A 17,073-nucleotide genomic window follows, 5' to 3' on the forward strand; every position below is an offset into this window, starting at 1 on the left:
TCAGTCTCCCAAATTACAGGTATGCACCACCATGCCCAGCCAGGGTGCTTCATAATAATAGGAAAGGCTATCCAACTTTGGTATATCTTGTTAAAATTCTCATTAAATATATACTCAAAGTACTTAAAATCAGCATACCATAGAGACACGGCACCATCAATGTTTACAGCAGCTCAATTCACAATAGCTAAGTTATGGAACCAATCTAGGTACCCTTCAACAGATGAATGGATAAAGAAATGTGGTATATATATTCACAATGGAATATTACTCAACCATAAATAAGAATGAAGTTATGGCATTTGCTAGTGAATGAATGGAACTGGAGACTATCATGCCAATCCCCAAAAACCAAAGTCCCAAAGTTCTCTCTGACAGGCAAATGTTAACACACAATGGGGTGGGGGAGAATAGAAGATCATTGGATTAGACAAAGGGGAATGAAGGAAGGGAGGGGGGATGGGAATAGGAAAGACAGTAGAATGAATTGGACATAACCTTCCTATGTTCATATGAATATACAACCAGTATAACTCCACATCATGTAAAACCACAAGAATCAGAAGTTAAATTCCATGTACGTATAATGTGTCAAAATATACTCTACTGCCATGTATATCTAAAAAGGACAAATCTTTAAAAAACTTAATCTAAAAAAATTCTCCTTAAAATTCAAACTTGTTTATTACACATAAAGAGAATGAACTTTATTATTATAATACCAGTTATTATGCTATACTCTTAATATCTATTCTTGTTTCATTAATACAAAAAGAAATATCTACTTAAGAAATGAAATAAATTTACTATAAGTTATTAATACTCCTGTCAATACTAAATGTTAGTGAGAAAGTCAATGTGAATTAGTATAAGATGATGTGGAAAACTTCTAAACATTAAACTACTTAAATTGACCTGAAGTTTTTCAGTTCTCTACAAAGAAATTTCAGACGCTATCAGGCGTGTTCTGGGGTTGTAGCTCAGTGGCAGTATGCTGGCCTAGTATGTGAGGCACTGGGTTCAATCCTTAGTACCACATTAAAAATAAACAAATAAAGGCATTCTGTCCATTTACAACTACAATTTTTTTTTTTTTTTTAGATTTCAGCCTTATCCTAGCCTAAATCCACAACCACTTTGTATTCTCCTTGTGCTTCAGTTCTCTATTAAAATGAATAGAAACACTAATGATAGCATTTTCAAAACATTATCTCTTAATGTAACTAGGTTATGCTTTCCTTAATTCAGTCTATTACACAATAATAGAAATGAAGCAAAAAATATAAAATGTAGAAGACATGACTGAGGTTGATATGAAAACTGAGCTCTGTGTTGCAAAAAAAAATCCAACCAATAAGAGTATGTGATAACTGTAAACAGTGTCTCTCTAGATGTGAAATTTCCCCCAATACTGTACAAACAGGTAATTTCATTTGGGAAATCCTGATATCGGAATTGGCTATTCTGTAGTTGGTTCCTTTGCCTTTGTTGCTAGTTTCTGTTGTACTCATATACCTTTAAAAGTTGACATGACCTTTAAACATTTGAAAATAAATAATAAAAAAGAGTCACTAATCAAATAAGAGAACTGATCTTAGAAAAAAATCTCTATCAATTTTAAAAGTGGGAGTAAATCAAGACCTGCATTCTAGGACAATTTTTTCCACCAAAGAAAAGTATAAAGGTCACTTGATCCAGTTTTATATAGTTTGGATCTTAAGTGTCCCCACAGGTCATGTGATAAAGGCTTGGACTCCAGAGCAGAACTATTGGGAGATATTGGCAATCTTTAAGCATTAGAGCCTACTGGGAGCTCTTTAGGTTACTTGGTATGTGCTGTTGGAGAGGACTGTGGGACCCTAGTACCTTCCCCCTCTGTTATGCATCTCAGACATGAGGGTACATGTTTTACTCTGACATGGACTCCCAGCATTATGGGCCATTACAACCCCAAACAATGGAGCCAACCAATTATAGACTGAAACCTCTAAATTGTGAGCCAAAATAAAACTTTTCTTTTATATTGCTGATTATCTCAGTTATTTGTTAAAGCAAATCTCCAAATATTCATACAATTTATCTTGAGAAGTTATAAAATTAGTACTCTGATCAAGACATCTAACTCTAGTTTTAGCTCTATCTAAAAAATATTTCAAAGTTGTTACTCAAAAGAAATAGTATTTGTACATTACTTGTACAATGTTGCCCCAAAGAAGTAGCTACTAATGTAAAACACTGTAGCATTAATAGAATACCTAAAGAAATAAAAGATTTATATTCTTCAAGCTCTAGTTATCTTAAAGAAGTTCTTAAAAATTAATGTCTGAAAACAAACAGGTATTACTAATTTTAACAAGAATGTTTACACTTTAAAATACTGGCTTATGTGAAGGTTTGCCCCAAGTTCATTATTTTCCTTTGTTTCCACTTGTTCTCCCTATAATAAACTTTTGATTTTACTTAAAAACAAGAAACAATAAAAGTTAGGTAACACCCATTACCAAGCTAACACTATCCCTGTAGAATAATCACTTTTTTTCTTCAAAAGTCTTGAAAATTGGGTGTGGTGGCACACACCTATAATCCCAGATACTTGGGAGGCTGAGGCAGGAGAATTCTGTTTGAGGCCAGCCTGAGCAAGTCAGTGAGAACCTGTTTCAAAGTAAAATTTTTAAAAAAGGCTGGGGATGTTGCTAAGTGTAAAGTACTTACCTTGTATGTGGAAGACCCTGGGTTCAACCCCTAGTATCACATGTACATACACAGAAAGTCTTGAAAAATTACTTAGAATCCCATTATATAGATCTGGAATGCTTCATCACATTAATCAAAGAAAGTCTTTTTTATAGGAGAAATTAATTTTTATTTCCATTTTAAATGGAAAAAGTCTATAAAAATGACTCCATTAGCCACTATAATTTTTTCTACATATTATGTAGCTAACAAATTTAGTATGGGGGGATAGGCAGTATTAAAACAAATATATAATGAAATGATTCATTTGCCAGAGTGATTCATATATGATATGACCTCTTTATTAAAGTCAGAACATAATTTTGATTAGGGTCTAAGATTTGTTAGTCAAAATTCACTTTCAAAGCAACAGGCCCTGTTCAAGGGTCTGCAAATGTAGAACCTGGAATGAAAAATATTTTTTCAATATTTCAAAATGCCTAAAGAAATAAAAGATTTATATTCTTCAAGCTCTAGTTTCTTAAGAAGTTCTTAAAAATTAATGTCTGAAAACAACAGGTATTACTAATTTTAACAAAATGTTTACATTTTAAAATACTGGCTTATAGGAAGGTTTGCCCCAAGTTCATTATTTTCCTTTGTTTCCACTTGTTCTCCCTATAATAAACTTTTGATTTTAGCCCCAAGTTACATGCTGATAATTTCTAAAATTTACATGAAGGGTTGTAACCCTCCTCCTGGCCTCTTGTGCTACTTCAAGTGTGGTTTACAGAGTAGCAGCGCTGGAGTCACTTGGAGGCTTCATGGAAATGTGGCCTCTTAGGTCATCCAGACTGACAGACATCTGCATCCCAATGATTCTCAGTGACTTGTGAGAACATTGCAGTTGAAGAAACATTGCTAGATGTCCTAAAATGGATGTTTTACAAGTGTGTCAGGTCAAAATGTCCAAATATGACAGCTTACATGTTCAAGATTAGAAAGGTCATTATGATAAGGCTGATACTACCTAACCAACTTCCTTTTCATACTACCTACCTCATGATTTACAACCTAAAAACATAAAAGTACTGTTCCCATACACCACATCCTGTTTCCTTATAATTACGCCTTTCCTCAGATCTGGATGTTATCGACCGCATCCTCCTGTGCCCCTGCCACCCCCAGCCATTGCTTGGGTTTCTCACACTCAACTCGGTAGACATCTTAGAGTCAAGAGAACTACTGCCCTTCTTCTTCTAGGCTCCCATAGTCCAGGCCCTTTCCCACCAAGGCTGGGTTCAGTGCTCTCTTCTACACTCAGATTTTTCACATTCTACCCTATATTATAATCATTTCTTCCTTCTTATTAGCATGAGATCCCTGAGGACAGGAATCACGTCTCATTTAGTCTTAAAACCTTAGTTCCTATCACAGCACTGAGAGTATCTATGTGGGGTACTCAGTGAATGAATATTAAACCAAACACCATGTTTCTTTATTTGAGATTTCCTGCTGAGTAAAAGTCTGATTTACAGATATAGTAGCCTTCAATGATTAAACAGATTAAAATGGCTACCAAATTGGTAGAAAAAATTTTTCATAAAAAGATCATTAAGGGAAATGAATTTTTTTTTAGTACTGGGGAGGAAACCCAGGAGTATGCTACCACTGAGATGTATCCCTTAGTTCTTTTATGTTTTTTTTAGGGAAAATAACAAAAAGGGTTCTTGTTCTTCCTATAAAACTTTTCAGAGTTATTGATCAATGCTATGTTTAACAGTAACAAGTTACAGCCAAAACAATTCTCAGAATTTAAGACTGACTAGCCTAGCATTAAGACAGTAATTATATTTAAAAAGAAAAGTTATGAAGATTGATGACTTATAAGAGTTTCAGCTTTGGATTTGAGTTTATGGTATTTTTATAAAATTAACTGTTTAATATCCTTTGAGGTTATAATTGAAAAGTTTCCTTTCTATTCCAAAGTCTTATAGAGAATGAGAAAAAAGTACATTTTAAAGACAGGAGCAAAGAATTCTAGTTTTCAATACAAAATGAATTCTTCCTAATTCAATCTAAGACAATGACCTAAATAATATTTTATAAAATTTCAAAGAATGCAACTGTGATGTAATTTTAGAACTAATCTGGAAAAGTAACTTGTGCAAGAATAATCCTCCCCCACATAGGCCACAAAAATGGCAAAGATTTTTTAAAAAACACTTATCTATTAAAACAGGATTTATCATTTTTTTAAAAAAATCACAAAAGTACAATGAATTAAATATTTCTATCTACTTTATAAATGATTGTCTGCTTTAAATAACATTTATTCAAGATTGAACATGGACAACAAACCTAGAAGTTTGTCCCAACTGAATCTGAAATATAGTCACAATGCTGTATGGAAACATTTTTGTCAAGGATGGACCACATATATGAAGGTGACACCATTAGATTATAATGGAGCTGAAAATTCCCATTGGCTTGTGATGTAGTTATGCAATATCAGAGTGTACTTCTGACATTTTGCAGTGATGCTAATGTAAACAAACCCACTGTATTGCCCAATCATATAAAAGTACAGCAAATACAATTATGTATATACATAATACTTGACATGATAATAAATGGTTATGTACTACACTGATTTTTTTGTTATTTTTGAGTATACACCTACTTGTAAAAATAGTTTACTACAAAAAACTATGCCTTGTTATGCTGGTAGTAACCTCAGACATCTCATGTTTACTGTGTCTCTTTTTTGCATCAAGAGGTCATGTCAAGGGATAGATCTATACCATTTAGGTTTATGTAGGTATAATCTATGATGTTCCCACAACAATGCATTTATCAGAACATATTCCCATTTTTAAGTGATGCCTAACTATGTATTCAAAGATATACCAGCTTAAGAGGGGAAAGAATAGGCAAGGTAGAAGAGGAAAATTAAATGAAAGGAAGATGGTAACAGTTATTTTACATACCCATATGAAAAATACTAAAGACTGTTCAGTTAGGGTTCTACAAACAACTAAAAATCAAAGACAGTTGGTGGTGGGGAGAAGCACCTGAATGAGGAAATGAATGAAAAGTATCTCCAGAGACCACAAAAAGACTTTCTTTCTTCTCCTTCTCAAAACGCTGTGGTCATTTCTTCCTGAGATGCCTCTTCATCTTCCCTTTCTCTTGAAGCCTTTTCATCCTTTCCATTAAGGCTTCTAGCTCACTTAGAGAATCCACACATCTGGAACCACAAAAGATAATGTCAGATGCTATGAATATGAAAAATTGTTCTGGTACACATCTCCAGCTTCAGTCTCTCTATTATATACAGTGGTTCAGGCACAGTTTTAAGATTGTGGGAGAGAAGTTAGTCAAATGATATGTAATTACAGTGAGATACATTTTTTAAAATGTGTCTAGAATTGGAAAATTCTAAGTGGCTGCCAGAGGCTTGGAGTTAGGGGGGAGAATGGAGCAGAGGAGAGAAATAGGATATGACTACTAATGGTTATGAAATTTTTTTTATGTGATAATAATGTTCTAAAATTATTATGGTTTTGGATGCACAACTCTGATCATACTAAGAATTACTGGATTACTTTTAATAGATGAAATGGATGATATTTGAATCATTTTTATTAAAATTATTTTTTAAAAGTCCTGAGTTTTTCACTAACTCCAAAGAGAATCATATGACAGATTCAAACATTTTCTTAAGTATGATTTTGCTTCAGTTAGATATAAAAAGTTTATAAGTACATATATACACGTGCATATGTACATATATTTTCAAATGTAGAATTATGGCATTCGGTCTATATGAAATTATATTATAATTTATTGAAAAATGAGGCAGCCTTAAATTTTCTACTTCTGCTCTCATATATTTCTATTATCTGTTCTAGCATCTTACAGAAACAGATACATTGTTTTGAGATTGGCTATGTAAAGGGTCTAACATTAAAAGCTTATGATCACTAGAATCTATCAATGTTTAGTTTTTATGATTTGTAATCTTGTCTTTGATGTAAAAGGCCTCTTGAAGACAAATCAGAACTTCAGGTATTAAAGTTTTACAGTAATAAAAATTATGCAAAAAAGTCAAGTATATAACATCTCCCTATCTAATCAGAAAACATCTCTAGATAAACATTAAAAAATTTAAAGCAAAAATGGTAAAGAAATATAGTTAAGAAAACTAACCCCAAAGTTGCTGCCTGTAAGAGATGCATTTTCTATGTTGTTGTCATTAGCAAGATCACAAACGCAGAAATTGTTGACTGATATTAGCCTGAATCCATTGGAGATTTCTGGATCTCTTTCTGGATTGATGCCACTACCAAAAACAAAGCTTGCCAAAGCATGATAATGTGCCAGTAGGACCACAGCATGTACCAGTTCAGGCAGAGACCAATTATTTTCTCCAGTTTTGACAAGTTTCTGAAATGAGAAAGCAAATCAGAGTAAATATGAAATTATAGAATGCTATGAAGCAATTTTAAAAGCCCAATCTGATAGATTTTGTACACCCATTTGTAGTAATATACTTAAAACTCAGTTCAAAAGTGTTCACATGCTCAAGATATAGTTTTGGTCAAACAATGTTACATCATCACTACTAAACCTAATAATATAATTATGTTGTAGTTTCTTCTAAATACCTTATTATACAATGCATCTACTGTTTCCAAAGCACTTTTATACCTTATGTTATTTTAATGAGATACTTCAGGGAATCAAAGATCTTTACAGTTAGAAGGAACTTTAAAGATCTTTTAGCAAAACCATTCGTTTTTTAGGTTTTGGAAACTATATCCCACAAAATCACCTGAAAATCCAACTTAGCAAGTCAGCTTTTAGATATCCTTTTGATACCTTCCAATAAGATCCTGTAGCAAATGATAGAGAACTATAGAATACTACCTTACATTTAAATAAGAACTTAAAAATTGCAAAGCATTTTTTCCATATGCTTTTTTACTCAATGCTCCAGCTGAATGATAAATTGAAGTCATTAAATATAGTAATTCCTTCTCCCTCATTTTCTCTAAGAGTGAATTCCATCAGTAAATTCACCAGGGATTCTTTCCCATCAGTTCACACATTCACTCAAATGTGTGCCCTCCACCCCCAACCTGCCCCTGTGTGTGGTGTGTGTGTGTGTGTGTGCACGCTTCCTTTCCCTTTCTTTCATTTTCATTTGGCTCACTTTGTGCTAAATCAGAAAGAAAAAAAAAAAAAAACTGTTTTCTTTTGCTTTGCTCTTTATTGTTCAACAAAATACATATATGCACATAATTTGATATATTAATAAAAGCTCAGGGAAAAGAAATGGAAGAGGTCAGTTAAATTCTACCACACTAATAGAACTTTTAATTGTTTTGTAGTCATGATTTACATAGTTAAAACCATAACATCTACTTCTCTGCTTTTCAAGTCTGCTATTTTGACATGTTAATTTTTCATGGAGCTACACTGTCATATGAATTTTTAAGTCTATGTTTACACACCATACATGAATACATATACATGACTACTTCTCCATTCTCATACTATTAGTCAAATTGCTTCAATTTTTTGTTTTGTTTTTTTGCTACAATAGTTTCTTCATGCTACAGTTTTGTTCATGTTTTGGAAATATTTTCTAATAGAATTTTTAGGGTAAAGGATATTAATATTTTTGTAATATTTTTATAATACTGCCAACAAACTTTTGAAAATGACTGGTAGAATTTATAGTGCATTGGGCCAATCTTTGTAGGGTTATCATTAAACCTGAAAAATAGCCAATATTCATCATATGTATTTTATCACTTCCTTACATTCATTTCTACTGTATAAATTCATTATAATCTGATTTTTTCCAACAAACTTCTGAAATTACATTTACTAAAGTTACACATGATAACCTTTCAAATGGTCAAATCTATTTCATTTTACTCTGTACCCTGTTTGACTTTGCAGAGCTTACTTTGTTCTCTTGCTCCCTTCCTAAAATTCATCTCCTCTGACTTCAATAATTCCACCTTTTCTATCCTGAGATGAATCTTTCTCTGTTTCACTCACTGCCAGCCCTCATCGTTATTACTTGCCTTCAAAATGTTGGCTTGCCCTATTCTATCCACAATCTTCTTTCCTCGTACAGTATCTTAAGACCCAAATGGACAGTTCATAACTATTGGATTCCACTTCGAATCCACCCTTTTCTCCTTCATTAACTGGCATGACACTGTGGATGTCATAATCTTCTCAGGCCTGTAAATGCTCATCTCATGAACCTCAGAGTAATATTCTTCCCCTACCCTCTCTTTTTCCATTTTCACATTCAATCAGTCAACAGGTCTGGCTTATTTTCATGTAGAATAATTACTACAGTCTTGTTCCTTCTCTTTATCTCACCATGACTTTTTAAAAAAGTCATCTCTTAGGTATAGTACTGAGTGACCAGCTTCTAGTCTGTTACTATCTGTAATTTATCTTCTACATCACTAAATAAGCTTATAGTACAACTTGGAACAAATACCTTTAATGACCTCAATTGTCTAACATAGTGATCTCTTTGATCATATACATTTCTGACAGTAACAACTGAAGGGTTCCAACCCCTAATTATGTAGTTAATATATACTAATAAATTATTTTATTTAGAACAGTTAAATATATGCACTGTAATAGTAATATAAAATATACAAACAGAAACCTTTTAAAGATAACAATATATGCATACACATATTTTCTAATATTTTGAAGGACTGTGTCCCTACCCCATGAGGTACTGTAGTATAACTCTGAAGACCATAACTTTCTGAGGATAAAACGCAAATTCTGTAATATAGAATTTACTGAGTCATACAATGTTATCCCATTTCCCATCCCTCACCTTATATAAATATCCCTACACTTCAATAACCTGAATGGTGTTAGCTATTCTTCTCCCAAGTCATACATTGCATACTCTACTTGAAAACCCCCATTTTTTTTTTTTGACTAGCTGAAATGTCACCTATTTTAAGAAACCTTCTGAACCTATTCTCTTTATCCATATATTTGAACACTAAGATTATTGTCATTACCCCCGACTCTTCTCCCCTAGACTCCAAGCACATCCAGGGGCAAAGTCTTTATCTTCTTAGCCTACCAAAGTATTTCACACAAAGTAAAATCTGACATAAAATAACAGTTAATTTCCTAACATGCTATCAAATCAGAACATATACCTTAGGACAGCATTGTGTTCATAGATTCCCAGAAAGATCATCAGAATCTAAGAGTATACAGATTGACATAAGCTACATTTGGTTCAATAACTGGGCAAATAATAAACAAAAATATGGTTTAACAGGATAACAAAAAAAGGGACATTTTAATGCATTAGAAACAGGGATATTAAATAGCTAGTGCTTCTACTGATAATAATTTAGATAGCTCCTACTTATTGAATAATTATCATGTAGCAAGCACAGTTCTAAGGATATTGTATAATGACCTCACCCTGTTGGCCTTTGATGGAAGCTCCTCTTGAAATTCAAGTGCTCTTATTCAATCACAACAACTCTATTTCTTCCCCTAGGTTCCAGTTTGTGGAGGCATTTAAGTATTCACATACCAGCTGGCAAATCATTTTTTATTTGCAAAATTTTTTCTTGTGAATCTTAAAATGATGAAATGTTACAACTAGAAAGTATTTAGAACTTATTTAATCTAGACCCCTCACTTTACAGAAGGGAGAATTGAGACCTACAAAATTGCTAAGGAGCACAAATTTGTGGGTAACAAAGACTCCAGAATCCAGGCATACTATCATGCTACTATAGTTTCTTTGTTCCACCTATTGCTTGAAAATATAGCTGCTCACCAAAGTTCTAATATAAGCTAATTAGTGACTACTTAAGAAGGGTAAGTATTCATTTATATTTAAAGTAAACCCACTGACTTCCTAAATTTACCTCTTCTACATATGATAATACAGTATTTTTTTCAAGTTCCAATATGCAAGTGTTAAAATTAAGTCTTAAGAAAAAAACACAACAAAAAATTAACTCAAAGTCATCAGTAAACTTTCTTTTTATTTCAAAGAAAGGCTCAATACCTGAATGTGCTCTTTTGTGATCAGCCAGGGTCGGTGTGCTAGCAGTTTATTTATTTCATTAAGATTTTTCAGTCTTTGTGGTACATATTCCAAACCATTCAACCATTCAGCAATACCTCCAGTCTTTAAAAATTCATCCACATGCATGTTTATTAAGTAAGAACACTGATGTCTAGCTGCAGCCTAAAGCACAAAAAAAGAATTCATTGTTAAAAAAAAAAAAATCAAGATAGAGTCTTGTTCAACTATTTATGAACAACTCAGATGGAGTTAATAATTTTTATAGCCAATAACTTTTATTACAGAATCTTCCTTAAGAAATGTTTATCATACTGCGCAATAGATTCTTGAATCAATATATAAGCTGATATGTTCTTGGAAAAGTAAATAATTGTCACATGAAGTCAATTACTTCTTTTTTAAAATATTTTTTAGTTATAGATGGACACAATACCTTTATTTTATTTATTTATTTTTATGTGGTGCTGAGGATCAAACCCAGTGCCTTACACACACCAGGCAAGCTACAGCCCCAGCCCCCAATTACTTCTTTATCCAGAAGTTTATACAGATTAACCCAGAGCCCAATTTCTAGCTATTTTAAGGAAACACATACCCATTTCTGTATAGTAAGCATATGCTGTATTCTATTTAAAACACCATAAATTTTATTAACTTGTATTCTAACAATTCAAAATTCATACTAATTGGGTACTTCTCTCATTCCCTTTATGATAACCATGAACTAAGTGCAGTGGTGCATGCCTATAGTCCCAGTTATCTGGCAGTCTGAGGCAGGAGAACTGGTTGAGCCAAGGAGTTTTGAGACGAGGCAATACAGTGAGACCTCAAGTCAGAAATGTATACACACACATACACACATACAAACACACACACACACACACACACACACACACACACACACACACACACAGCTGTAATATCAGTCATATCTGTCCACACTGTACTACTCAGATGACACTGAACTCACTGACCCTTTCCTTCCTGTGCAGTAATGGTCAGTCTCAGTGGAGGACAACTTAGTAAATTCACGTAAATCAGACTTGTGACTTCTCTTTGCCTTAGGGCTACTTCTCCGTAAAATAGAAACCGTTTTATTCTTTCCATTTCTATCTGGGTTCTCTCTTAGTTTGTGAGTATTCTAAGTCTGCTTTCAACCTTACTGCCACAAACTGAAAATTATAATCTTAGTCAATTTTATTATAATCTTCGTCAAGTTCATTATTGAAAAAAAACAGAATACTTTTTGTTGTTGTTCAGAACTTCAGTAAGAATATAAAAAGATAATCATATCAAACTGGCCAACACTAATTTACTTAATCCTGGCTAGTTCTGCTATTTCTGTCAGTCCAGCAGTTCCCCTAACCTCTCCAAACACATAGCACTTGCATCATGTTCTCCTCATTCTCCAACTAGCAATCCAACTACATCACTGTTCTTCCTACCTCACCCATTCTTACTGCTCATCATCCCAATTTATAATTCTCCTTCATCACCCCTTCACCTGACAATAACATTAGCTAGTTAACTAGTGTGTAACAAGAACCATATTTAGAAGTGTCATCATTCATTTTAAAACAAAAACAAAACTGTGGGATATTATTTTAGACCCTATGAACATCTTGAATAATAAGGGATTAAATATGGAATAAGATTTTAGTGAAAATTAAATGAGAAACATTCAGTACACCAAGCAGTTTAAAGTACTCCAAATGTATCCAAAGGACTTGGTATTCAGAAAGCCATAGGTGTCTTCAATTTTTATGTCCATAAAATCATACTTAGTTTTCTGCATACGTATGCAAGTGTATGCACACACATGTAACACAGATACAATTTTAGAAGGTACAAAGAATAAGAGGAGGATGTCACATGAAAATAGGAAAAACCAGGAAACAGGCACCTACCATTATGGCAATGTAGTGCCTGTATGGTAGAGGAAGGGGACCGTCCATGCGCAACATGTAAAACTGGCTCCGCAGAAAGACTCCAGGTACTGAGTGTGTAAACTCATGACCTGCGTGATGTTGTCCAGACGACCAGATGTAGAGTATTCTTCCACAAGAAAGTTTGTTCGCTCATCCACTGTGTTTGCTTGGACAACCTTATAACAAAGAAAACACAAAACAAAATAGCTAATGTGATGTAAACACATCCTGGTTTACATAAATTTTTGCCACTATTGGAGCAAATGAATATTCATTTGCTATTACCAGACAGTGAAATTATGCAGTTGCTCATCCTAGAAACAATTTTTTTTTTAAAGTTCCATTCATTTTTGGCTCTGGTACCATAATTTATTAAACAACAAATGTTAAATCATCAAACATTAAATACACAGCTATAAAATTGAAGAAAAGAAGCTTCCATCTGCTTTGCCAGGCATATATTAAGCAGATTTTCAGAGCCCACTTGCCAGGCCATTGTCACATCAATTTGTGTAAGGTATTGACTACATAAATTTACAATTTAATCTCATCAGCTTATGAGGACAATCACATTATTTTTAAACAAATAATTTCATCTTATCCTTTGCTTGTTTTTGTTATTCAACATTAAAAAAGCTTTCTGAAGTCTTTTTAAGAGGACCTAGGAGCATGATAATTTCTATGGAAGTGTTAACTGAAAAATTAGTAAGGTCACAAGAATTCTCTTGTTGGTAGTTTGAACCTAAAAGATTAATTACTAAAACTAGGGTAGTTAGTAGAGTGGACATCCTTTATCCTAGGAAATCAAAAGAGCTTTCTGAAAAATAGATTATTTATGTAAAGCTTTGTACACAATGACAGTTTAGGCATCACACCAAGAACTGGTTCTGAAGCATGAAGAACTTATTAACACCTTGCAGAAAGATGACCCAGTTCTCAGAACTGATGAACATATAATGCATAATTCTAATATTGGTTCGTTGTTTATATGTATTTAAGAATTATAGTTCTAGACTTAAGAAGAATGTGTTTCTTATTTTAGAAATAAGGAAACAGATTCTAGATTAAATTCAAGTTCATGCACCTAGTTAATAGCAAAGTCTGGTTTGGAATCTAGATCTCCTGAGTTCAAAGAAATGGTCTTTTCAAAGATCCACACTGTTGTCAAGAAATTCTGCTTATGTTCAGAGCTAGCTTCATATTTTTTTTTCTGAAAAATAAGTACACTAATTTGTACTTATACAATTTGCACTTGTACAGAGGTACTACTGAGGGAAATTTAAAATCAAAAAAGTATGTTTGAAAAGTATTAATTTACTATGTTTAAAAAAAGACAATTTCACTGAAGCTCAGTTAACCTTCAACTGCCCACTTTCTCCTATTCTGTCAACTAAAGGAATCAAGATGATAGTTAAAAATATAAAACGATCCAGATGGACCAAATATAATTAGGGATAGAATATTTGTTGTTTTTTAATTTGCTTTTTCCAGCAGAAGTTTCTTACGTCTAACTGGATGCCTAAGATACATTGATAAATTGATGTGATGCAATAGATCCTGAAAACCAGATTAGCTTCAAGAATATACTGTGAAAATGTGCTTTAGAAGCCTTTTATATGTATTAAGCAATCATAGACATGAGGGAAACAGTTATAAACATGGTAGCTTATCTATAGCCTGGCCACCATCTAGATTGGCTGTTATCACCAAGCTCTGGAAACATTATTGTTACTTTAAATTTTCATTCAATGAGAAGGTCGCTAAAAAAATGAGATGAAGATAAAGAACTGCTCACCCTGGCAACGATCTGGCTTTATTTTAATTTCTATTAGTCTCTTAAGACAATGCCTGGCATATAATAGGTACTCTGTCAACTAATTTCAGAAAAAAAGGCATAATCCTACTGCTTTAAGACAGGAGATGTCTATGCATCTTTTATCTTAGTGAACCTGTATATATGACAACTATATTTAGTATGCATTAGTAACTTCTTGAAGAAGAGAAAAACTCCTTCTTTGGTGGTTCTTAAACTGTTCTGGCCCAAGTATATCTAAAAGTCATCTAGGAATCTAGAAGGTCCTGCACATCATTGTTATTTTTCAGAGATGAATACCAACTTTGTACTAATTGTAATTTCCTTTATATCATTTATAACCCTCTTCCTTGCATTTACCATCCTGACTCCCCACCCTCACGAAAGGTGCACAATTGTATGGAGATCCTATGACATCCTCTTCAATCAAAGAACAAAATGAAAACAGAATTACTAGTAATGTAATATATCTTATTTTAAAAGTTTAGTTGGTAAACTCATTTTTTATTTCAAAATATCTTTTCTCAACATTGATGTAAAACCTCTACTCACTGTGAAACAAACAATGGCCTTTTTAAAAACAAAAACCTTAAAGTTAGTATTACAATTTATTATTCTTAGCTACTTTACTCAGAAAACTTATATATGAAATAAAACATTGCTAAAATTTTTTGCCTTTTTAACTTTTCAGTACTCCTTAACTTTAATAAGACACAGATTTCTAAGTGAAGTTGAAAGAACATATCTCTCTGGTTTTCTGATATATGAATAAAAAGTTCAGTAGTGAAACATATTTTTACTTCCATATTGAAAAGAGATATTTTTTGATAAAATTCAGTTATTTTAAACCACACTTCATGTAATTTAAGACAGATAAACTTACTTCTTTCTCTGGAATAAAGGCACTTGGTCCTCTTGTCAAGGGTTGAGATACTCTTATTCTTTTATCCTGTAAGAAAAGTATAATATATCAATGTTGACTTTCTAAAAAAAGTTAAGTTGGTATATATTTATTCCTAAGGTACTAAAATAAATAAATAAACAAGTAAATAGAATTATGTGGAATCAGAATAAGTTTTTGGTCTAGATTAAGAAAACACCAGAGGGCCATTACATGAATAAGGTAATAGGACCATTACCTACCACAGCGCTGGGTGCATGGTAAGGCTCAGCAAAATGTCATTTACCCCACTGATATTCTACATTCATATATTTGTAACCCATGTTTTACACATCACTAAAAATTCATTAACCTGCATAATAAAGTGTATCTGATAGTACCCTCGTACAACAGTATACTGTTAAGACATTAATTTGAAAGCTAAAGAACATGTTTAAACTCAGAGGATTACATGTAAATTTCCAGAGCAATTGCCTGACTTATGGGTTTTTTCCTGAATAGCAAGGAACATACCAATATAAATTTATTGAACTTTAAGAAAAATATAAATCTTGGGTGAAACAGATTAATTGGATTAATAAATGAAAAATATGGTAATTATTATTGTTCTACTTGATTGCCTCTTAATTGAAAGATTGTCAAATGGTATGTCTAAGTGGTAGATTTTATTTTAAGTTTTGAAAATTTTGTGATAAATTTTTAAATTTGAACATATTTTGATGTCCTCATTTAATTGTTATTATATACAAGCCATGAAATTCCAATCAAAGAATTGTTTCCTTTTCCATAGGCATGTATAGAAGCAGGGATAGTCTGAGGGAGCCTATGATGCTTTTAATTCCTTCTTAGCCAGGAGAAGAAACGGGGGATATGACCACTTAATTTTTAATAATAAAATATTCTAAGGTTCTGAAAAAGAAGTCCTCCAAAGCTAAGAACTATCCCATGGTTTATAGTTTTTTTGTTTGTGGTGCTGGGGACTGAACCCAGGGCCTCGTGCTAACAAGGAAAGCACTCTACCAACTGAGCTATCTCCCTACTCTGCCATGGTTGGGGAAAATCTGAGGAAACAAGGGAACACCTGTATATCGAAGAATAATGTATAAAGCTTCAGATATCACCAAATTCTCCTGAGGAAACTTCTAAGCTAAAAATAACTCAGGTGCGCTTCTTTATCTGAAAATGGCAATATCTCTTTCATTTGAACTTGTCTCCCACCGACAGCTGACCAGAGCAAGATTCCAGTCAAAATAGAAGCTGATCTGCAGCCCATGGAACCTTAATGTAAAAGTTCTGCCCAGAGTTGAGAGTAATTAGCTGAACAGTAAGAGTCTTTCAGGACTATGTACTAGAGTTATGTGAAACAACATAATCTTCTTATGGAAGAAAAACAAAAATAGTACTCAGAGGCAGAGACAGACAGAATCAATGAAAAGCACCAGGCAGGTAGCAAGAGATTCTTGCTTCTAAGGGGAAAAAGCACCAGTTTCTATGGATTCCTAGAAAAAGTAAAGCTTAATAACAGTCATTACTGCGCTTCTCTATGCGCTTCTCTACCCCTTCGTTGGTAGGTAACTTGAGTCTTTTTGTTCCTTGCAAATCAAGAGACTACCAAAGACAAAGTGGTTATTTAAATACT

At 33.1% G+C, this 17,073-nt stretch overlaps 1 protein-coding gene across 1 annotated transcript in view; it reads right to left on the reverse strand.

Annotated features, from left to right (window-relative positions):
* Positions 1–17,073, reverse strand: part of Sesn3 (sestrin 3) — a 63,344-nt gene that overhangs the window by 10,920 nt on the left and 35,351 nt on the right. Inside the window, 6 exon segments of the mRNA XM_053743279.1 lie at positions 5,748–5,920; positions 6,884–7,122; positions 10,772–10,954; positions 12,700–12,779; positions 12,782–12,896; positions 15,417–15,482. Coding sequence (XP_053599254.1) covers positions 5,748–5,920; positions 6,884–7,122; positions 10,772–10,954; positions 12,700–12,779; positions 12,782–12,896; positions 15,417–15,482 — 856 coding nt within the window.

Source organism: Sciurus carolinensis, chromosome 11 (genome assembly GCF_902686445.1).
Source record: "Sciurus carolinensis chromosome 11, mSciCar1.2, whole genome shotgun sequence".
NCBI classification, from domain to species: Eukaryota; Metazoa; Chordata; class Mammalia; order Rodentia; family Sciuridae; genus Sciurus; species Sciurus carolinensis.